Consider the following 24,513-nt stretch of genomic DNA (forward strand, 5'->3'; position numbering starts at 1 on the left):
TACAAATCATATTGGTTTTTCATTCATTCACATACATTTTGTTTCATAACATTAATTTCAATTGACAAATGAAATGTAATTGATGATAATATCTGATCAACCCCTACTGTATATTATCTTTACCTTTACCAGACTTACACAGTTTTTACTTTCTTCTCTCTCCCATCCCGTCCCGAGTAGCCATTCAAGAACGATTCTACCTGTGTATCAAACACCTATGTTTATGGCAGCATTATCTACAACAACAAAGATATGGAAATAACAAAAATGTCCATAAACTGACAAATGGTTTAAGAGACTATGGTAAATTCATACTATGGAGTATTATGCAACATTAAAGAACAATAAAGCATGTGTGAAGCATGGATGACTCTAGAGAAAATGATTATGTATAACATAGTCACAAAAGGACATCTCCTTTATAAAATGACAACTATAAAAACCTAAAGAAAAGTTTACAGGCAGAGTTGTTTTGGCTTTGTTTGTTTTTTCAGACAGGCAGAGATTTTTAATAGTTATCAGGGATAAGAAGGGAAGGAGAGGGGAGTAAAAATAAATATATAAGAAACTGATCAGATGTTGTAATTAATGACTTTGACTAGTGCTATAAAGTAAAATGTATATGCATGATTGAATGAAAAATCAATATGAACTGTAAATTTCCACTTAAATCACACACACAAAGTAAGCTCAATTCATTCTAGTCAGTAAAAAACATAAGAGGAAATGCTTCAAGTCTTAAGAGTTTATTCTGTTATGCTCTTTTCCACAAGGGGAAGCCTTAAGAGTCTTATCACCTACTCAAAGTGCAAAACCTCATTGCCATCAAGGTGGAATCAGCTCACAGCTAACTATCCAGTAGGTTTTTGAAGGTTTTTGATTACTGAAGGCAGTAATCCATATGGAGTAATCCATATGGGAGGAGACTGCCCATCTTTCTCCCAAGGAGCTAGGGATATTAAGGGGGCTAGAGGGAAAGTATCATGTAGCTTGGGATGCCCATATAGTATTTATTTCTTCCTATTTTATTTACATCCTATTCCTTTTTCCCCTTTTGTATTATACAAGCAATAGAACATAGGTTACTGGATAAGAACTTAATTTTAAGTTTGCTGATCATTTGCATGAATTACTCAGCTGTGTAAGAGAAAGGCAGGACAGGGTTTCAGAAGTTCACCTGAGAGAACTGTTCTTCCTGCCTTCAGAAACTCATTCAAACTGGACCTCGTCTATCTCTTTCTCCCTTTCTTTCCTCCCTCCTCCATCTTAACACTTTACTTTCAAGAAAGGAAGCAGACGAGCTCTTTTCTGTGAGTGTCATTTCTTGGGTCATTATTTGATCTATGTTTATTCAATCCTAAGGAGCAGAGATAGGCTGTTGTAGTTAGGTGCCACTGAGGAAGTCCTGACTAATACAGTGGCATGAAACATTGCCAGATTCTATGTTGATAGATTCTCACAATCTCTATTGTGCTTAACTTCACTCTTTTAGCCACTGTGTCAATTGTTCTTGTTGGGGACCTTCCCCTCCTCAAAAAATTTTTCTCTCAAAAAATTCATTGCATTCAAGTTGGAACCAACTCACAGTAGACCCTCCAGTTGGTTTTCAAAGGCTGTAAACCTCATAGTAGGTTACTGCCCATCTTTCTGCTGCAGAGTTACTGGTAGATTTGAACCGCCAGAGAGCCACCATCTTGTGTTAGCAGTGCTACTCCCGTTAACCACGGCACAAGGGTTCCCGCTCCTGTGTCTAACAGATAAGCCTTTATTCTCATTTACTTTCTAATATATTTAGAAAATACCAAAAAAAAAGAAAATACCATATATTGTCTAGATACATATTTTCCCCATCAATATTTGCTGTTCATTTTTTGTTGTTTCTTACCTATTTTCCCTTTTGTTGTTGTTACTGTTATTCATTCTCTCTTTTTTCCTCTTTTGTGTCACGCTTCTTCATTTAGCAATGTTTTCAAGGTTCATGTTGTAGTATGTATCAGAACCTAATTTCTTTTTACTGCCAAATACTATTCCATTGCATGGGTATGTTGTTGTTGTTGTTAAGGGCCATCAAGTCAGTGCCTGCATACACTGATGTAGCACTAAGTCCTGCATGATCATGCATTATCCTCACCATTTCTGTTGTGCTTAAGCTCACTGTTGCTGTCACCATTTCACTCCATCTCAATGAGTTTTCTCCTTTTTGGACCTTCTAATTTTCCAAGGATGAGGTAATTCTCTGGAGATTGGTCCCTTCTGACCACACGACATTTCTTTGTTTTTTTAGGAGTCCAAGATACATTTAACATTCTTTACCAGTACCTCAATTCAAATAAACAGATTCTTTTTGTTTGTCCTTATCCATTGTTCAACTCAAAGGCACATAGTTTGAATCCATCAGCTGGTCTGAGGGAGAAAGATGGTCAGTCTTGTCCTGTGCAATTTACAGCCTCTGAAACCCACTGGGAGTCTTCTATGACTCAGATCCAACTGGATGGCAGTGAGTTTGAGGAGGTTTTTGTATTCTTGAACCACCCTTTGAAATCTTTTGTTGAACTCTCTTCATCATTTCCCTCTTTAGCTCCTCTAAGTTCAAGAGAAAGTTAGAGTCTCTTCACATCTATTTTGATCATTTTTTCTTTTTTCCCCTGTCTTTTGAATGACCTTTTGCTTTCTTTTTCCCCCCCGCCTCTTTTTTAAACAGTCCCTCCCTAAGGACTATCCACACTTACCTTTGTATCCAAAGACAAAATTTGTAGGTGAAAGGAGTTAGCCTTAGTTACACACTCATTAATGTCAGGGTCCAAAACACGGAACACTTCACGAATTTGCATGTCATTCTTGCACAGGGGCCATGCTAATCTTCTCTGTACCATCCCAATTTTAGTATATGTGCTGCCGAAGCGAGCACACCTTTTGCTTTCTTGATGTATGATGTTCTGATGTCTTCCCATAGTTCATCTGATTGTAGTCATTAATGCTCAAATCTATTCTTTAAATAGTTTTTAAGTTTACATTGGATATGCTCAAGGTCATATTTTGCTTCTCATGGATTTGTTTCATGTTCTTTAGGTTCACTTTGAACTTGAAAATGAACTATCTGTGTGTTCTACAGCTGAGCTTTGGTTTTGTTGTGACATGATGCGAGCTTCTCCACTGCCTCTGCCCACAGATGTAGACAATTTGATTTCTATGTCACTATTTGTGTTATTTCAAAAGGTATTTGTAATGAATATTTATTGTACAAAATTCTATCATTCCTTATCTGATTTAATTTCTACTGTCAAATTTACATTTGTCAACTACCATTATTACGGAGCTCTGGTGGCCTAGTGGTAAGAAACTGTGCTGTAACCTCAAAGGCACACAGTTCAAACCCATCTGCTGTTTCATGGTAGAATCCTATGTCATTTACTGTCTCTGAAAACCTGCTAGAAGGTCTGTTTTAAGTCAGTTCTGACTCATCAGCAAACGATAACAAAAATCCTTCTTGTTTTCAATTTTTTAGTTCAAGTCACCAATTACAGTTATTAATGCATTTTGATTGGATGCTCAATCAATATCAGATTGCAGAAGTTAGTATAGACTTGATTTCTTTACCTTTGTCTTTAGTAGTTTCTGTGTAAAGTTGAATAATATTTATATTAATAGGCCTTCCTCTTATGTATACTGATAATATTCTACCAATGATAGCACTGTATTTCAGGAAAGATCTTAAAATGTTCTTTTTCATAATGACTGTAATGCCATTTTTCTTCAATTTATTGTTGCCAGTGGAGTGGACTATATGATTTCCCTATTTAAAAAGGACAAGTCCATCTCAGTTCACTAATTCCTAGGTTGATGATCCTTGTAAATGTTCTTTCACTTTTTTTATAACTTTAAATTTTTCTTGTTTATACTTGGTACTTTCCATGTTCCAATAGTTAATGGATGTTTGCAGTTGTTTCTCCTCATTTTTAGTCATGCAATATCAGCAAATGAGGGTGTTTCATTGATTGGGATCTTTACTCCATCAATATCATGATGCAGCTCTTCTCCAGTCATGTCTTGAATGCTTTCCAGCCTGAGGACCTCATATTCAGTTACAGTATCTGACAATGTCCATTGCTATTTTTAAAGTTTTTAAAGGCCTGTTATTTCAGAAGAGAGGGCCAATCATGCTTCCCAGTCTGTCATATTCTGGAATCTTTGATGGAATCTGTCCACCATCAATGGCCCTGCTATAATATGAAAGAATGATGACAACAACTTCAAACATGACAGCAACACATAGCCATCACAATATGACAAATTAGTGAAACAATTAGGTGAGTACTTGTTAGTTTTGCATGGAGAACAAGATTTTACTTGTCCATTCATCAGTTGATAGGCATTCAGTTTGTTTCTACTTTTTTATTATTATGAATAATGCTGCTGTTATGTGTCTCCTCAGTCCATTGATAATCCTCCCAATCTCAGAGTATGTCCTGAAGTTATGGATCCTATAATTATGGATGTGATCCTATTTGGAAATATAGGTTTGATTTTTGTTTTACTAGGGAGTTCATATTAGAGTAAGGTGGGACCTAAACCTAATCAATTCTGAGGTATTAAAAACAGAATACTCAGTAAAGGAAGATGCTATATGAAGACAGACACACATAGAATATGTAGGTATAGGCCAAGAAGGCCAAGAATTGCTGGCAGAAGACAAAGAAGGACCTCCTGATAGAAACTTGCTCTGAATTCAGATTTCTGACTTTCTGGAAAGTGAGAAAATAAATATCTGTTCTTCAAGGAATCCACTAGTGCTGTTTTCATTATAATTAGGTGTCATTGAGTACGGCTCATAGCAATCCTATGAACAACAGATCTGAACCCTGTCCTATCCCGTGCTGTCCTCATCATCTTTGATATGCTTGAACTCATTGCTGTAATCACCATGTCAGTTTCTCATTTTGGCAGGTATCTTTCTCTCTTCTGTTGACTCTCCACCTTTTCAAGTATGATATCCCTTTCCAAGGAATAGTTTCTCCTAGCAACATGTCCAAAAGTATGAGAGACAAAACTTCACCATCCTTGCCTCCAAGGAACACTCTGGTCGCCTCTTTTCCAGGACATATGTCTGTTTTTTTTGCATTCCATGGAATATTCAGTAGTCTACTCCATTACCACAACTCATTTTAGTAGAGCAAGGTAATTAAGGCAACTCGTATGAACATTCCTGAACAAATTATATATGGATATACATTTTTCTTTCTCTGAGGCATATATTAGGGATAGATCTGCTAGACCACATGGTAACTGTTCAAAAGTTTAAACTTTTGAAGAAGTGACAGATAACTTTCCAGAGCATTGTACTTTCTCACTAGCAGTATATGAGAGTTCCAACTTTGGTCTTTTTAATTATAGCTATCCTAGTGGATATAAAGTGATATTTCTTTATAGTTGTGATTTATAATTTGTGATGACTATTAGATATTTTTAAGTTATAATACACACATAAATAACAAAAATGTTATTTTAGTATCTTAGCATGTTGCTGAAAAATGTAAACTTTTAAGTGGGTCACTCACACAGAAAGATTAGGGAATACTGATTACTGATTTCCTATCTTAGTATAATTTTAAACCCTATGCTGCTAGTCTTGTTTTAAAAGTAAAAGTAGATTGATCCTAAGGCATGAATCTACTTTTCTTTTGTTTTTGGATTATCTGTCTCATACAAACCTGCTCTTATTCCTATTTCTTTCCTTTTGAATAGCCACCAAAAAAGAGAAAATACTCGTTTAGGGCATTTTGGGGAAATGTGTTTATAGTAGGTATCAAGATTTAAGAGTGGGAATTGCTGGGCAGAAAAATACATATGCTGTCTGTTCTTGCTCACCAAGATTAATAAAAAGCAAAACAAGAACAAAACCCTCACTGGCATCCAGCTGCTTCTGACTCACAAAGACAGTGATCCCACAGGACAGAGCAGTGTTGCTCCAAGCAGTCCAAGGCTGCAGACAAATTTCTATGCAATCAGGTTATCTCCTCTGTCGGCTGAGGGGCAGCTTTTCAGCTATCAACATACTGTTTAATCCACTGCACCACCAGGATTCTTCCCCAACACCCCAAACCAAACTAACTGCCACTGACTTCATTTCAACTCATGGCGACCTTCCCTTAGGTTTCTGAGGCTGTAAATCTTGACAGGAAGAGGCTGTCCCTCTTTCTCTTGCAAAGCAGAAAGTCAGCACTCCATTCTATAACATATTATACCACCAGGGCTCCTTCTCCCCAAGAAAAGGAATATATATTTACTCATCAAAGTTTAGTGTATTTGTCCAGTTCAGTACTTCATCCACTTCCCATTCCATCACAGAGTCTACTCCATCCTTTTCAAAAGTCCTAATTAACCCTTTTGCTGCTGCATGAATTAAACCAAGAGTTTCATAATTGGTTGACTTAGCTTCCAGACTTCCTGCATAATACCTAAATAGAGGAAAGAAAAGAAAACAAATGCTTTTCAATCAATGATTATAAACAAATAGAGTTTTTTTTAAGTTGTGGAAGTATTTACATATTTAATCAAGTTTTCATCCTACACAATTCAGATGTATCTAAATCAAGTTCTTTGTGTGATGGGATTGTTATGGGACAGGGGCTTGGAGGACTTGACCAAGCACACTAACCACTGAGGACTCATTTAGAATTATCACTCAAGGGAGCTCTGGTGACCAAGTGGTAAGGAGTTGTGCTACCAACCCAAACACATGTGGTTCAAGTTCACCATCTGCTCTGTGGGAGAAAGATGGACAGTCTCCTTCTGTGCAATTTATAGCTTATGACCCTGTTTGAGGGTCAGCTATAAGTTGGTTCTGGTTCAACAGTTCATAACAACAATGGTTACATTGCACAAAGAAAAACTAAGTTATTAAGTCACTGACTCATAATATCTGGAGCTAAGAAGATCTTCTTGTTGTTGTTGTTATGTGCTGTCAAGTCACTTGCGATTCATAGCGACCTGTACAAAAGCCCTAAACTCTGCTCTGTCCTGTGCCAATCGCACTGTCTCTGACACACCCATCCCAATTACCCCAGTCACTGAATCAATCCACCTCATACCACCTCATAGAGGGTCTTCCCCTCCTGCGCTGTCCCTCCACCCTACCAAGCATGATGTCTTTCTCCAAGAACCGGTTTCTCCTTACAATATGTCCAAAGTATGTTAGAAGGAGCCTCAGAATCCTTGCCTCCAAGGAGCCGCCTGGTATATCTCTTTGCAGGATGAATCTGTTTCTTTTCCTAGCAGTCCATGGTACTCTCAATACTCTTCTCCAGCACCACAGCTCAAAGGCTTCAATTCTCCTTCTATCCTCCTTGGTCACTGTCCAACTCTCTGATGCATAATAAGTGATAGCAAAGACCATGGCCTGTATCAGGCGCACCTTAGTCTCCAGAGAGACACCGTTGCTCTTCAGTACTTTGGAGAGGTCTCTAACAGCAGACTTTCTCATGGCAACATGTCTTTTAATTTCCTGGCTACTGGTGCCAAGAGTGTTGACTGTGGAGCCAAGCAAACAAAAGCTGTGAACAATCTCACTCTCTTCACCAAAGAAGATCTTAGAGACCAATTAATTAATCAATCAGCCCATTCATTTTATGTTGTATTGTTAGGTGCTATTAAGTTGACTGATTTATAAAATGACAGATTAGAACCTTTCCCTGTCCTCTAGCCTCCTCCTCATCTCTGCCATGCTCAAGCCCATTTTTGCAGTTCTTCTATCAGTCTGTCTCTTTAAGGGTCTCCCTCTCTTTTTCTGACCCTCTACTTTTCCCAGCCTGTTGTCTTTTTCCAAAGATTGGTGCCTCCTGGCAACATGCCCAAATTATGGAGCTCTCACCATCCTTGACTCTAAGAGTACACTGGTTGCACTTCCTTTAAGATATGTTCTTTTGGCAGTTCATGTGATATTCAGTACTCTTCTCCAACACCAAAACTCAAAGAAATAAATTTTTCTTTTGTCTTCCTCATTGTCCAAATTTCAGAGGTATAAAAAGTAAGATGGAAAAAACCACGACTCAGGGCAGATGCACCTTTGTCTTTAAATGACATCTTTGCTCTTTAGCACTTCGGAAAGGTCCTTGACAGCAGAGTTACTCAATGCAACACATTTTTTTTTTTATTTCTTGACTGCTGTTACCATGGGTGTTGATTGTGGTTCCAGGTAAAATGGAATCACTGACAACTTCAATCTTTTCTCCATTACTATGATAATGGTTATGGGTTCAGTGATGAGGAGTTTCCTGGTATAATCCATATTGAAGATTGTAATCTTTCATTTTTGAGCAGTAAGTGCTTCAAGTCTTCTAAATTTTCTGCAAGCAAGGTTGTGTCAGCTGCATAACTGTTGATAAGTCTTCCTCCAATCGTGATGCCACGTTCTTCTTCACAGAGACCAACTTCTTAAATGTTTTGCTCAGCATACAGACCAAATAGAGAAGGACAAAGGATTCAACCCTAATATACATACAAGTTTTCTGATTTTAAACTCTTCATTATATGTTGTTGGTGCTGTGTACCATCGAGTCAGAAACCAATCCATAACTGACCCTCCAGGGGGTTTTCAGAAGCAGTAAATTGCATGGGAGGAGATTGCCCATCTTTCTCCCAAAGAGCAGCTGGTAGATTCAAACCATGTACCTTGGCACTAGCAGTGCAATTCCTCGTCACTAAGCCACCAGAACTCCCTAATGGCAAGTAGCAAGAAGGAATTTAAGGTCTCAAAAGGAAACAAAATTTTCTTTTAAAGTCTGGGTGTAGGAAAACCACACACGGAGTGAAATGACTAGCAAAGGAGATAATGTAAAACCCCAGAGTTAGTGTTACGGCAAAGTTACCACCTCTGGATCTGTAGGAATTACTGAAGAGAATAGTTATGGAAACTGTAAGAGCAAATTATGTAGTCAGCTTACTTGAGAGGTACAATGTCTTTGATTACAGGGAATAGTCGATTTAAGCTGAAATCATAGGAAGAGTGGAGAGGAAAAAAAAATACCTCTAAGTAAGTTTTATTTCTCCTCTCCCATTTCTTTTACATTGGATTACTCAGTGTAAGACTAGGGGCACAGAAACCCCTTGATAGCATTTATAATTAACATTCTCTAAGGGCAGAAAGGGTAAAAGGTATATCTGGTGGAACAAACGAAAGATAAATGATACATAAAAGTAAATGTTCATTTTCTTTTATAATATTCTAACAGATTATGATAGTCTTAAATCAAGATACCATTTCTATCCTAAAGATTAAAAAGACTATCTGTCACTTACGCATTTAATATTTACTCTCTATGCATTTCTAAAACTTATATAATCTTACATTTTCTATTTAAAAGACAAGACGGTTATTTGATAATGATAAAAAAGTTTAAAGTACTGTATAGTTTTTTTGTGGTCAGAAGTAATTTCATTTTAAATAAATGACACTGACAGAATCAATACTATGACCAGAAAAAAAGGGTTGATGAGATAAAAACATTTCTTCTCCTTTTAACATATGCCACAGTATATTCAGAGGAGGACAGGCATGACTTGACACCATGAAATAAAACTGTCATAAGCAAATAGAAAAAAATACTTTGGAATCTTGAACAGTAAGTGCGTCTTGACAAACTTCTTTTACAAACCAAGTTCACTCATGGCAATATAATATCAAATACTTCTTTTCAATTTACTTTTGAAGGTTTCATTCTGAGCTGTAGTTATGTTTTATAAACTTATTTATAATTACAATTTTAAAATAAAAAATGAACAAGCATTTAGTGATTTTTAAAAATTACATTCATTTACAAAGACTTTACAGCTCTTGCTATAGATTACATCTCAACATCAAGAAACAAAAATCCTTACTACTGGAGCACAATCAACATCTATGGTAGTTGTGTTAAGTGCCTTCAAGTCTACTGTGACTTATAGCAATCCTATGAACAGTGGATCTGACTTTGTCCTGTCACCATCTCTGACACACTCAAGCCCACAATTACAGTCACTGTGTCAATCCCTCTCATTGAAGGTCCTCCCCTTCTTTGTTTACCCTCCTCCTTTCCAAGGATTCACCCCTCCTAACAACATGCCTACGGTGTGTGAGATGAAGTTTCATTATCCTTGCCTTCAAGGAGCAGCTTGGCTGTACCTTTTCCAAAACATACTTATTTGCTCTTTTGGTCCATGGAGTAGTTAGCACTTTTCTCCAGCACCACAACTCAAAGGTGTTGATTTTTCTTTTCTTTTTTTCCTGTCATCCTTATTCATTGTCCGACTTTCAGATGCATAGCAAGTGACTGAAAGGACCATAACTCAAATCAGGCACTCCTTAATCTTCAAACTGACATCTTTGCTCTTTAGCACTTTGGAAAGTCCCTGAGAGCAGACTTTCCCAATGCCGTATGTCTTTTATTACCTCACTCCTGGTGTCAAGGGTGCTGTTGACTGTGGATCCCAGCAAGATGAAATCACTAACAATTTCTAATTCTTCTCCATCTATTATGATGCTGCTTGTTTGCCTGGTGGTGAGGATTTTTGTTTCCTTGATCTTAAAATGTAAACTATAGTTTCCGGCTCTCTGCAGCAAGTGTTTCAAGCCCTCCTCACTTTCAGAAAGCAAGGTGTGTCATCTTCATGACACAAGTTGCCGATAAATCTCCAATACTGATGCCACATTCTTGTTCAGATCGCCTAGTTTTTGCATGATCTGTTGTGTATACAGATTCAATAGGTATGGAGAAAGGACATAGCCCTAATGCACACCTTTTTTGATTCTAAATCATGCAGTATTCCTTGTTTTATTCAGATGACAGCTTCTTCATCTATGTTTAGGTTTTGCATGAGCACAATTAAGTGTTCAGCGGTTCCTATTCTTTTCTAGGTCAGTCCTATTTTCTTATAATCTGCACAGTCAAATGCCTTTGCATAATCAATAAAACACAAATAGACATTCTTTCAGTTTTCTCTGCTTTTAGTCAAGATCCATCTGACACCAGCATTGGTATCTTTGGTGCCACAATGTTTTCAAAATCCATCCTGAATTTCTGGATGTACTTAATGTACTATTTTTAATGATTTTCAGCAAGATTTTACTTGCATGTTATATTAATGATATTGTCCAGTAGTTTACACATTCTGTAGGATCATTCTTTTGGGAAGGAATGGGAAAAAATATGGAACTCTCACAGCTGGTTGGTCAGGTAGCTGTCCTCCGAATTCCCAGGTATAGCTTGGTAAGCACATTTAGGGCTGCATCTGTTTGCAGAAATATGTCCGTTAGTATCTCATAAATCCCTGGGGCCTTAATTTTTTGCTAGTGTCTTCAGTGTAGCTTGAACTTCTTCCTTCATTACACCATTTCTTGATCATAGACTACTTCCTGAAATGGTCCCGTGTCCATCAATTCTTTCTGGTACAATACTCAGTGTATTCCTCCCATTTTCTTTTGATGTTTATCTTCTTTTGCTGTTTTCTGGATTGTTCAGTATTTTGCCCAAGGTATCCAGGGTCCTGGTCTCTGCCAGCAAGTGGACACAGCAAGGTGGCATACCTGTGCCATTATTATTCAGGGGTCCTGGTCTGAGCCAGTGACCATGCACTTCCCAGAAGCCTGCTTGTGTCTACTTTGTCCTGGAGTCCCAGTCAGCAAGTGGGGGAGTGGCTCTGAGGCCTGCATATCAGTATGATTCTTGTTTTTCTGGTTTTGCTATTAAGTGTACAGCAGTCAGGAAATCAGGGGATATATTGTGCTGTGAAAGTCTGAAGTTAGGAATCTCTCCAAGTTATTGAGGAGTAATGATGTCAGTTTGAGGACTAAGGTATGTCTGATTCAGGCCATGGTCCTTCTGATCACTTAATAGGCATCTGAGAACTTGACAATGAATAAAGATGACAAAAGAAGAATTGATGCCTTTGAGCTGTCATGTTGGAGAAGAGCACTGAACATCCCATGAACTGCCAAAAGAACAAACAAACACATCTTGGAGCAGGTGCAGCCCAAGTGCTCTTTGGAGGCAAAGATTATGAAGTTTCACCTCACATACCTCAGGCACATCACTAGGAGGGGCTATTCCTTCAAGAGAGACATGATGTTCAGAGAGATAAAAGGTTGGTGAAGGAAAGAAAGACCCTCACCAGGTGGGTTGACACAGTGAAACATCCACAATGGGCTCTAGCATGTCAGGAAGTATGAAGATGACACAGGATGGGATAGGGTTCAGATCTGTTGTTCACAGGGCCACTATGGGTTGCCCTTGACTTGGTGGCACCTAACAACAACAACAACAACTAATTCTTCCATATCCAGCAAAAGACAATCTTGTTTTAAATTAACCCAAATTGGCTTTTCAATCATTAAAGATATCTTTACAAATCTCTTTCTTACACTATACAGAAATCATTGCACATGCATATTACTTCAAACTTTTGTTTACAGAGGTAATACTGTAATTCTTTAGTAATTACAGGAGTATTTAGTAATTCTAAGTTTTCATCAACTTACATTTGCTTCATCCATTCTATTTTTCTACTTTTCCTTCTTTTTTCCAAGTCTTTCTTTCTCATTAGTTTAGAGAAATGGAATTTTAATTCCTTTTTGTTATCCAGAATTTCATTTTCAGAAGGCATCCAAAACTTTTGAGAAATTAAAAATAAATTTACAAAAATTTGAAATAGTAACTGCAAGGTTATCTGGCTACAGACAAGAAATTCTGTATATTCAAAAGGACATGCTAGGATATGAAAAGAAAGATACGCTCACTTTAGATATTTCTAATTAAGTAATGGTTAAGTGTTACATGAACCTCCAGAGAAAGAAATCTTGCAGAAATACAAAAAGGCCACAAAGAGATCAATGTTGAGTACCAATGGGCTGAGACACCCAATAAGTATTTGTTGAACAAATAAATAAGTAGGCATATCCCAGGGGATTTAGAAGGAGGAGTGGCATCCACTTCCTAAACAACATGACTCTGGAAACGATGAACTTTCATAAAGGACAATAGTTGTAGAAAGGCTTCAGGTCTTTTGTCCATAGCATCGCTATGAGTTATGCTCGACTTGAAGGCAATCAACAATAACAACAACAATTCTAAGAGAATGTCGTGTTCTCACATAAACAGACCTGACCTCTTCTTCATCCTGAAGATTCTTGAAAACTACAAATCTTATTAAGTACAGGCACTTTCCAGAAACACAAAAAATATCTCTATTATGTCCCAAGATTTTCTGGTTTCTCTTGTATGACACTGAGGACCTTAATTTCACATTTTGAGAGGAGCTGTGGCATCTAGAATTATTAGTGGGACTTATTCCAAACACAAGAAGTTCTGACTATTTAAAAGTCAGAAGCCTTAAAGCAAGGGACCATGAAACTATTCTGTTCTTATATTCTTTCACAGCTTCACTACCACTACAAATGCCTATTACTGTCATTGAGGCTGTAGCATTTAATCCTTCATTTTCTCCTGGCCTAGAAATACTTTCTGGGTCCTAGTTCCTACTTTTATTGCCACAAGAGGGCGCTCTAGTGACCAAGTGGGTAAAGAGTTAACACTGTCAACCCAAAGGCAGTTTGAATCTACCAGCTGTCCCTCGGGAGTAACATGGGCAATTTATAGTCTATAAAAATCCGTTGGACGGTCAGCTATGAGTTGGTCTCGACGTGAGAACAAACAACACTGCTACCAGTAGAATAATCTCACACCTCCTCCTAACTGGTGGCCTGTTTTTCCATTTCTCACTCCAGCCCACACACTGTATGAGTATTAAGAAAAAAAAAGTTCTCATGTCAACCCTTATCTCAAAACATTAAATTGATTTTGACTGCATAGGGCATCAAATTTAAATTTTTTTCTCTTGGTACTTTACTTCCTAGCTTCACCCACTATGTCTTGATGCAAGTCCTTTTCCTTAGCTAGATCAGTCTGCTCAGTCGACTCTAAAAGGACATCGTGTCTCTGTAATTTCATTTGTGTTATAGCTCCAAATTTGGATATTCCCACCCAACTCCCACATTTTCATCTTCCAAGTTCTTATGAATATTACTTGAGGCTTAAATTAAGTGCTTAATCTTTGTTTATTAATCTCATTTTCTTCTGAGTTTCCATATAATTTACATAAACTATTACTTTTGCACTTAAAAACAATCCTCTAAGAGCAAAATCTTGTTATTTAACAAAAAACCTTGTTAGTTTCCTTAAATATCACTGTGGGTTTTGATATCATATATACATTTATTTATTTTAATAAAAGAAGCTCTAGTGGCTTGGTGATAAGGTACTGTGCCACCATGACAGATGCACAGTTCAGGTTCACCAGCTGCTGCATGAGAAAAAAATGGACAATCTCCTCTCCACTGCTTCTGAAGACCTGTTGGAGGGTCAGCTGTGGGTCAGCTTTGACTCAATAGTACACAACAACAACAACAACACACACTGATATTCTGCAAATACTTTAAAATAAAAATAAACTTGTTAGTTGCCAGTGAGTTTTCCCTGATTCAATGGTCACCCCAAACACAACAGAAAGAAACAACTATGCATTCTGCGCTAGCCTTATGATTGGTGGTGGCTTTAGTGATTTATAAAGTTTTCATTGGCTAATTTTTGGAAATAGATTGTTAGACATTTCTTCTTAGTCTGGAAGCTCTGCTCAAAATTGCTCAGCATCATAGCCACAAATGCCATACTCAGAAAGAAGTCCAATTCAGACAGGGGGTAGCTGTGCCTGGGAGGAACCAGTCAGAAACTGAACCTAGAATGACCACATAGAAGGTAAGAATTCTACCATTGAACTATCACTATCCTCCAATAATAATAAGGATTTTAACATTTAACAAAATTGACATAGCTAGTGCTGGAGCTAACCTAGACACAGAAAAATCTTGATGCTGGAAGATGAGACATTTCAAAGCCACTTAAGATTTTGCTACAGATACAGCCAGTATCCTGGCATATAGATTTGCACCACCTGATTTAGAGAAATGACAACAAGAAGCCTCTTTAATAAAGAAATAAATATACCAAGTGATCAACTCACTTACATGACCTTTAACAATGATGCTGAGTGAAGAGAATCAGGATAAAGCATCTGAGACCCAGTGCCAATGCAGAAGTGGTCACTATATGCTACGAAGTCCATTTTTAAAACTTAAAATACCTTCAAATGGCCAAAAAGAGTTAACGGAACATTTTTGGTCTTTTCCAACTTTGGCTTTTCAGCCTAGAAAACAGTATCAACTGGTAAGTCTAGAAAACAATATGGTGATCGTTTGGAGAATATCCTCTGATACGTGACTACCAGTTACATATGTAAAGTCACTGTGAGAGTAGTTTTAAACTATTAATAAAGGTGAATTGAACAGTCAATTTAACAATAAGTTAATAAGCCACTAGAGAGTTTGTGAATATAAAAAAAGGTATCAACTCTGCTCCTTTTCCAAGAAAATTTTACTAAGGAATAATTAAGTATAAAACAATTCTGACCTGACATAGACCATCTGAGAACTGTAATATACTATTCAAAATATTCTAAAAAATTTGTAAAATAATATTCAAAATATTCTCTTATTTCTGGAAAAAATACTAACGTGCCAAGCATTGAAAAATTGGCCAGTGAGCTTAAGAAAGGAAATATAACAAAGGAAACCCAGGTCCTATCTGCCTTTTTGAACACTGCATGAGAACTGGTGGAAAGGAGTTCTTGGACATATTCTGCAAAAGACAAACAACAACTGAAGCTGCATCTTGTTTGTTTCCTGTTAACAGACTTTATAGAAAAAGTAGGCTATTCGCAAGGGAATATGGAATTATATGTGTGCGCGCATGTATGTTTTATTAGGGATGAATTTAGGAACATAAACATGTATTGGTCTTTGTTATCGCCTTGAGATTTCACATTTAAAAGCTATAATTATCGTTAAATTTTAAAGTAAAAACGTCCCTTGAAGTCTTCTTAAAGCTCAACCACATACTTTTTAGCTTAACTAGTAAAGAATGGCTGCCTTGTTCATCGTGATTTTTTGCGCCCTGCCCTAGGATTTATTTGTACAAACAGCACACGAAGACACCAGCCTCATGCAGAAGGCAGCAGCCCAGCGGGTCAATTATGGAGCTTTTGCAGGGGCCTGGGCACCTTTAGGAGCCTGACTTGCGGCAGGAGCCTGGGTTGGGCCTTTAGCTGGCTCCTGGGTTGCACTTTGGCTGGCGCCTGAGTTGAGGACTTTGTTGGAACTTTGGCCTTACTGCTTGCCTTGGCTTTGAATTTTGGCTGTGCTTTAAAAAAACCACTGACACCAGACCAAAGTGACAATGTCAACTTGTAATAGGAATTACAGGCAGTGAATTTATGCTAGCGGGGGATGAGCTACTCAGAAAAGGAGAGTCAGGAAGGTTACACAGCCCTAGAAGTCACCAGTATTTCTAAATGACACATGCATAAACTAATTTAGATACTGTTGTGTGCATACTCCAATGGTATCATCTCTAAACAGATGATCAGGAATAGAGATTAATTATCTATGGGAAGAGAAGGTAGCTGTCGTTGTTAGGTGCCACAGAGTTGTGTACAACTTAATTGGGACCTTATAAACAACAGGTACCAGGCCATGGTCTTTGCAATCAGAGAGCTGGACAATGACTAGGGATGACAGAAGGAGAATTGATGCCTTTGAGCGGTGGTGCTGGAGAAGAGTATTGAGTATTGCATGGACTGCTAGGATAACAAACAGATTTGTTGCGGAGAGGGTTAAACCAGGCTTCTCCTTGGAGGTAAGGATTCTGAAGCTTTGTCTGACATACTTTGGACATGTTGCAAGGAGGGACCAGTCCTTGGTACGTCATGTTTAAGAGGGTGGAGGGACAGCGCAGGAGAGGAAGTCCCTCTATGAGGTGGATTGATTCAGTGTCTGGGGTAATTGGGGTAGATATGTCAGAGACAGGGAGATTGGCACAGAATAGAACAGGGTTTAGGGCTGTTGTACATAGGGTCACTGAATCGCAGGTGACTTGATGGCTCATAACAACAACAATAAACAATAAAGCTGAACCCTGTCCTATCCTGTGCCATCCTCATCATCTCTGACACATTTGCTCATTGCTAAAGTCACTGTGTCAGTCAATCTTGTCAAGGGTCTTCCTCTCCACCACCTTTCCAAGGACGGACCCTCTTAACAACATGCTCAAACAATGAAGCCTACACCCTAGTCTCCAAGGAGCACTGAGGTTTCACTGTCTCCAAGACAGCCAAAAGAACAAACAGGAGATTGAAACCAGTTATTGTTGAATGCCATAAAGCTGGTTCCAACTCCAGGGACTGAGACTATAACAGAGTGAAACACTGCCTGATCCTGTGCTAACTTCAAGATCTCTATACTGTGCTTAACCCAGGTTGTCAATCCATCTGATTGAAGATCTGCTGTACTGACTCTCTCTACTTTACATGAATTGCATTGCCAGCTCAAAAGCACACCAACTGCTCCACAGGAGAAAGATGGGCAATCTCCTCTCATAGTTCACAGCCTCTGAAAAACTGCTGGAGGGTGAGTTATACATAACAACAACAATTTTACATGAAGTCTTTCTTCAGGGACCAGCTTCTCCTGCTAACACGCCAAAGTATTTGAGAATGAGTCTCAGAATCCATGTTTCCAAGGAACATTCTGGCTGTACTTCTACCAAGACAGATTATTTGTTTGGTGGGGTTTTTTGGCAGTCCAAGGTACATTCAATATTATTCACCAACACCATAATTCAAAGGCATTTGTTCTTTTATATTCTTCCTCATTCACCATACAACTTTCACATGCCTAGAAAGTAATTAAAAATACCATGGCTTTGGTCAGATTCACTTTAGTCCTGAAAGTAACACCCTTTCTATTTAGCGTTTTAAAGACGTCCTTTGCAGTATATCTGCCCAATGCAGTATCATGTTTGATTTCTAGATGACTGCTTCCATGAGTATTTGTGGATCTAAGAAAAATGAGGTCTTTGAAAACTTCAATTTTTTATCCATTCTTTGTAATGTTCTTACTGATCTAGTTGTGAAGATATAATTCACACTAAAAGCTACGTACACATTTCACATAAGTATAAATAAGTGTGCTGAGATTCCCGTTCTTTGCAATGTTACCATCATGTTATCATCCAAGTCTTTGCATAGTCAATCAACACAAGTAAGTGCCTTCCTAATGTTTCTGCCTTTAGCCAAAACTCAACTTATGTCAGCAATGGCATCCCTCATTCATGTTCTCTTCTGAATCTATCTTGAATTTATGATAGTTCCCTGTCAATGTACTGTTTCAGCAACTTTTAAATTCTTTAATGATTATGAAATTATTTTTTAGGAAATTTTACTTATGAGTGATATTAATAATGTTGTTGTTGTATACTGTCAAGTTGGAATCAACTCATAGCTGACCCTGCAGTGGGTTTTCTGAGGCAGTTTAATCACAGAGTAGACTGCTCTTCTTTCACCCATGGATCAGTTGGTGGATTAGAACTGGGTGCCTTCGATGGCGGCACAGCTCCTTACTACTAAGCCACCAGAGATTTTGTTTGCTAATTTCTACATTTTCATTCTATTGGATCACCCTTCTTTGGAATGGGTGGGCACAAATAATAGATCTCTTTCAGTCAGTTGGCCAAGTAATTGTCTTCCAAATTTCTTGGCATAGATGAGTGAGCTGCATCTATTTGTTTAAATACATCAACTGGTATTCCATCAACTCCAGAAGCCTAAGTTTTTGCCACTGCTTTCAGGGTACTTTGGACTTTTCCCTTCAGTACCAAAGGTTCTTGGTTATATACTTCTGAAATGGCTGTGTATCAACCAATTCTTTTTGGTACAGTTAGTTCATTCCATTTTTTCTTAAAGTTTTATATTTCAAAAGGTACAGTTGGTTGGGCTTGTTCATGTATCTTCACAGTGGCTGGGGTATGGCCACCCTTGGTGTTTCTGGTGTAAATTACCTAAACTCTGTAATTTGAAACCAGCCTGATGAGTCCTTTACTTAGCAGCTCCTTAAGGGCTGCCCTGGCCAGGAAACCTCAAATCTCTCAGACACAACGGGTAGTGTTCTAAGCTTAAAGGTGGGAACTTCACAGAGTTTATCCTATGTGGCTTTGTCAAACAAGAACAAATTACTGAGCTTGTCCCAAACTTGGCCCTTGGACCACTTCTTTTTGGCCTTGCCCCCAGATTTGTTCACTGGGTCTTTGTCTTTCTTGGCTGACTTTCCAGCATTTTTCTTTCTTTTATTGTACTTGGGTGGCATCGCGAAGCTCAGAGAGGAGCTACCACAAGCATAGCACTCTTAAGATGCTGGACAAAAAGGTTCATTCCATTTTATTTTGATGCTTCCTACATCATTCAACATTGTGCTGCCCTTTAAAAATCTTCTGTTCAGTTATCTTATTTCTTCATTTCTCCCATTTGCTCTAGATTCTCTCTACACAGAGTTTGTTCTGCCATCCATTGTGAGAGTGTAGGAGGCATCTATGTGTACATATAGATTCAGTATCTAGACATACTCTCTTTTCTGTCTTTGGGCTACTATACATGTTATTCCATCAGCTGAGAGGTTTCCTTATTACCTTTTTAATCAAGCTAATTACTCTTTGTCCTCTGCTATCAGCTTAGATATTTGGTCCTCGGCATCTCTGAATCCTTTGGACAGAGCTTAAGTGACCTCTTCTACAATGCCACAACACTATGTATTTGCCCCTATAAAAGTACTTATCACATTTCACTGCATTTTATCTTGACTTGACTTTCTCTCCAACTAATTAAAAAACAAAGTACTTAAGAGGAGGGATTATGCCTTTTTATTAATCATTGTACCTCTAAGATCTTGTACAATGCTTGACACGTTTCATATGCAATAAAGTCTATTGAATAAATGAGTGAATTTATAACTTGATCATTTTTGCTTTTCATACTTAGCGCAGTTCACAAACCCTGTTCTACAAACCATGTCCTACAGACTGAGAATTTGAGTGAGGATGTTTGCTCACATCATATGAAAATATTTCCAGGAGTGTAGAATTGAGATGGTGTTATAAAAATGCAAGTTTCCATATATATATATATATATATATATATATCTTGGTATAGATGATCTCTCCTAAAAGGAGATTAAACTTGCAAAGTCTTCCAAATTGCATATAATATTAGTAAACCAGTATCAATTGTCATTGAGTTGATTATTACTCATAGCAATTCCATGTCACTTAGAACTATGCACCACTGGGTTTACAGTGGCTTATTTTAAGATTACTAGGCTTTTCTACCCTGACAACTCGGGATGGACTCAAACTCAAGCCTTTCCATTAACAGCCAAACAAGTTAATCCTTTTAACTCAAAATATTAACTATGAATATTTACGATAATTCTCATCCTTTCACCTGATTATTTCCACACCACCATGAAAACCCAGTTTTTGTCCCAGTCTATTATTATCTCTATGACTCTCTGGGGGATTTTCAGAGGCAGTTAATCACACAAGAGGAGATTGCCCATGCTTCTCTCACAGAGCAAAACTGTTTGCCTTTGGGATTACAGCTTGAAGCGCAGCTTCTTGCGACTAGGCCACCAGAGCTACATAAGAAAAAGGGTCATAAGAGAAAGATTCCTGCCTTTCTTTCCCCCTGTTATCTTTATCCCACTGTTCTTTGAAGAGACCCCGGCAACCAAAATCTAGCCACCTATCTCTCCACTTTCCCTTTGCTTCTGGGAGAAAGCTGAATGAAAAATCACCTTTTGTTTTTCAGAAGTGCTTTCCTTATTTGTAGTCTCTTTCTTCTCCCAAATAAACTTGACAATTTCTCTTTTGGTCTCCTTAAAAAAGGAATTTGGGGGTTTGTATTGAGATTGCATTAAACATGTAGATTATTTTTGGTAGGATTGTCATTTTCACAATATTGAGTTTTCCTATCCATGAACAGGGAACATTTTCCCATTTATTTAGATCTTTTATTGTGTTTCACAGAAAGGTTCTATAGTTTTCTTTGTACATGTCTTTTGTGTCTCTGGTTAGGTTCACTCCCAAGTATCTCTATTTGTGGTTGGCTATTGTAAATGGTACTGCTTTCTTGGTTTCCTTCTCTGAGTTCTCTGTTACTGTAGAGGAATCTCATTGATTTTTAGATATTGATCTTGTATGCTGCCACCCTGCTAAAGTGGTCCACTAGCTCTAACAGTCTTTTTGTTGAGTCGTTGGAGTTTTCTGTGTACACTATCATATCATCTGCATATAGTGATAGTTTAACCATCTCTTTGCCAATTTGGATGTATTTTATTTCCTTTTCCTGTCATATTGCCCTAGCAAGTACTTTCAATTCAATATTGAATAGAAGTGGTGAGAGTGGGCATCCTTGTTTGGTTCCTGTTTTCAAGGAAATACTTGTAGTGTTTCTCCATTGAGAATTATACTGGCCCTTTGTTTTGCATATCTACTGTTTATTATGTTGAGGAAATTTCCTTCTATTCCTATTTTTCTTGGTAGTTTTATTATATATATATATATATACACACACACAACATATTCTTCCCATTTAATTTTTCCCCCATTCATTCACTGTTTTTTTTCTCCCTGCCCACCCTCCCCTCCCCATTCACTTTTCTCTTTGAAAAGAAAAAAAAATTCTTTCATTGTTATACAATTCTCCTCTCCCCCAAGTCCATAGTCCACTTCACTCTGCATTTCTTTTTCTTCAATCTTGTCATGAAAATAATACCTAATCATATATTCCTTTTAAACAGTTCTCTCCCTTATCTGTTCAATGCAGTGTACATTATTTATCTCGTCTCTCTCAATCCCCCCTCAACCCTGATGTCAGTCCCATTTTACAACAGTGGCACTATGCACTATTTGTCTTTTTGTGACTGAGATCTTTCACTCAACATAATGTCCTCCAGGGTCACCCATTTTGTATAATATTTCACGAGTTCCTTGTTTTTCAATGCAGCATAGTATTCCATTGTGTGACTATACCACAGCTTCTCTATCCATTCATTTGTTGATGGGAACTTAGGTTGTTTCCAACATTTTGCTATTGTGAACAAAGTTGCAGTAAACATGGGTGGGCATATATCTGCTTGGATGGCATAATACACCGTAGGGTATATTACCAGTAGAGGAATTGCTGGTCAAATGGTATTTCTATTTGCAACTTTTGAGAAAGGCCCATATTGCCTTCCATAGTGGTCACACCATTTTACACGCCCACCAACAGTGAATAAGGGTTCCAGTTTCTCTACAATCTGGCCAGCATTTGTTGTTTGCTGCTCTGTTGAATTTTGCTGTTCTTACCGGGGTGAGATGATATCTCATAGTTGTTTTGAATTGCATCTCTCTTAGAGCTAGGGATTTTGAACATTTCTTCATGTGTTTGTAGGCCATTGGAATGTCTTCTTTGGTGAAGTGTCTGTTCATACCCTGTGCCCATTTTGCAATTGGGTTGTTTACCTTTATCTTGTTGTGGCATCTATTCCTATTTTGCTGAGTCTTAATCAGTAACGGATGCTGGATTTTGTCAAATGCCTTTTCTTCATCAATTGCTAGGATCATATGGTTCTTGTTATTTGCTTTGTTAATATGGTGAATTACACTGACTGTTCTTAGGTTGAACCATGCTTGCATATTTTCTATGAATCTTATGTGGTCATGAGGAATTTTTTTTAATGTGTTTTTGGATTCTATTGGCTAGGATTTTGTTAAGGATTTTTACATCTATGTTCATGAGAGATATTGCCTTTAGTTTTCTTTTTTCGATAATATCTTTGTCTGGTTTTGGTTATTAGGGTTACGCTTGCTTCACAGAATGACTCTGGAATTATTCCTTCTTTTTATATTTTTTTAAAAAATAATGTAAGAAGAATTAGTGATTAATCTTCTCTGAAAGTATGGTAGAATTCAGCTGCGAAGCCATCTGGTCCTCTTTTCTGTGGAGGATTCTTTTTATGACCCACTCTCCATTGTCTTCTTTTGTGATGGGTCTGTTTAAGTGTCCTCCTTTGTTTGTGCCAGTCTGAGCAGGGCATGAGTTTCAAGGACTTTTTCCATTTCTTCTAGGTGATCAAATTTATCAGCTTTTATATTTTGACATTACAGATTTAATTTCCTCTGGTTCTGTTCTGATTTCACTGCTACCATTCCTTAATCAAGTTATCTGTGTCTTCTCCTTTTTTTCTTTTGTTAATTTTGCTAATGTTTTGTCTGTTTTATTGACGCTTTTGAAAAACCAGCTCCTGGTTTTGTTGATGGTTTCAACTGTTTTTCTAGTTTCTATCTCATTGATTTCAGCTCTTGTTCTTGTAATGTTCTTTCTTCTAGAGGCTGTGGGTTTAGATTGTTCTTCTTTTCCTATTTGATTAAGGTGTTGAGTTAGATCATAAATTTTGCTCCTTCCTTCCTTCCTTCCTTCCTTCCTTCCTTCCTTCTCTCTCTCTCTCTCTTTCTTTCTTTCTTTCTTTCTTTCTTTCTTTCTTTCTTTCTTTCTTTCTTTCTTTCTTTCTTTCTTTCTTTCTATTGAGGACTACCTTAGCTACATCGCAGGGGTTTTGATATGTTGTATTTTTCATTATCATTTGTTTTGAGGAACTTTTTAAATGCCATTCTTTATTTCTTCTATAATCCAAGTGTGCTTTAGCAGGGTGTTATTTAGCTTCTGAAAAACAAAATGAAGTGCAAGGCATAACACTTCTTGACCTCAAAACTTACTACACTGTAGTAATCAAAACATCATGATAGTGGTACAATGATAGGCGCCAAGACCAATGGAACAGAATTGAGAACCCAGAAGTGGACATCTCTATCTATGGTCAACTGATATTTGTCAAGGAAAGAAATCTATCAAATGGGGAAATGACATCCTCCTCAACAAATGATGCCAGCAAAACTAGACTGCTCCTTGCAGAGAGCTGAAGTAGGATCCACATCTTACACCACACATAAAAATCAACTCAAGGTAGATCAGAAACCTGGGAGTAAAGCCCCAAACCATAAAGTTCATAAGACATAAACTGAGACCAAGCTTAGAAAGCCCAATCTATGACATGAAGACATTGACAAATACAGTCAGAAATGCAAAATCTGAACAGGATAAAATTGATTAATGGGACTTTCAGAAGAATGTCTATCTGTGTTTCATTGATTATGCAAAGGTGTTTGACTGTACGGATCCTAACAAACTGTGGCTGACTCTGAGAAGAACGAGAATCCAAGAACACTTGATCCTGCTAATGAGAAACCTATACTGGGAGCAAGAGGTGGTTGTCAGAACAGAGCAAGGAAACACTGCATGGTTCAAAACAGGGAAAGGTGTACGCCAGGGATGTGTGCTATCTCCATACCTTTTCAACCTGTATTCAGAACAGATTATCCGAGAGGCTGGGCTCTATGAGGAGAAGTGTGGTGTCAGGATTGGTGGAAGATCTATTAACAATCTGTGTTATGCAGATGACACAACCCTGCTTGCTGAAACTGAGGAAGACCTGAAACGCTTGCT

The 24,513-nt window shown here is 37.8% G+C and overlaps 1 protein-coding gene across 1 annotated transcript in view; it reads right to left on the reverse strand.

Moving 5' to 3' along the window:
* The window catches only part of LOC102864677 (chromosome unknown open reading frame, human C11orf65), a 52,120-nt gene that overhangs the window by 9,995 nt on the left and 17,612 nt on the right, over window positions 1-24,513 (reverse strand). Inside the window, exons 6-9 of the mRNA XM_006899065.1 lie at window positions 12,509-12,639; window positions 6,289-6,455; window positions 1,637-1,698; window positions 139-200 (exon numbers count right to left, since the gene is read on the reverse strand). Coding sequence (XP_006899127.1) covers window positions 139-200; window positions 1,637-1,698; window positions 6,289-6,455; window positions 12,509-12,639 — 422 coding nt within the window. The remainder of the gene's footprint in view (window positions 1-138; window positions 201-1,636; window positions 1,699-6,288; window positions 6,456-12,508; window positions 12,640-24,513) is intronic.

The sequence above is a fragment of the Elephantulus edwardii genome, unplaced genomic scaffold (genome assembly GCF_000299155.1).
Source record: "Elephantulus edwardii isolate Elephantulus edwardi_28Jun2011 unplaced genomic scaffold, EleEdw1.0 scaffold00245, whole genome shotgun sequence".
NCBI lineage: Eukaryota > Metazoa > Chordata > Mammalia > Macroscelidea > Macroscelididae > Elephantulus > Elephantulus edwardii.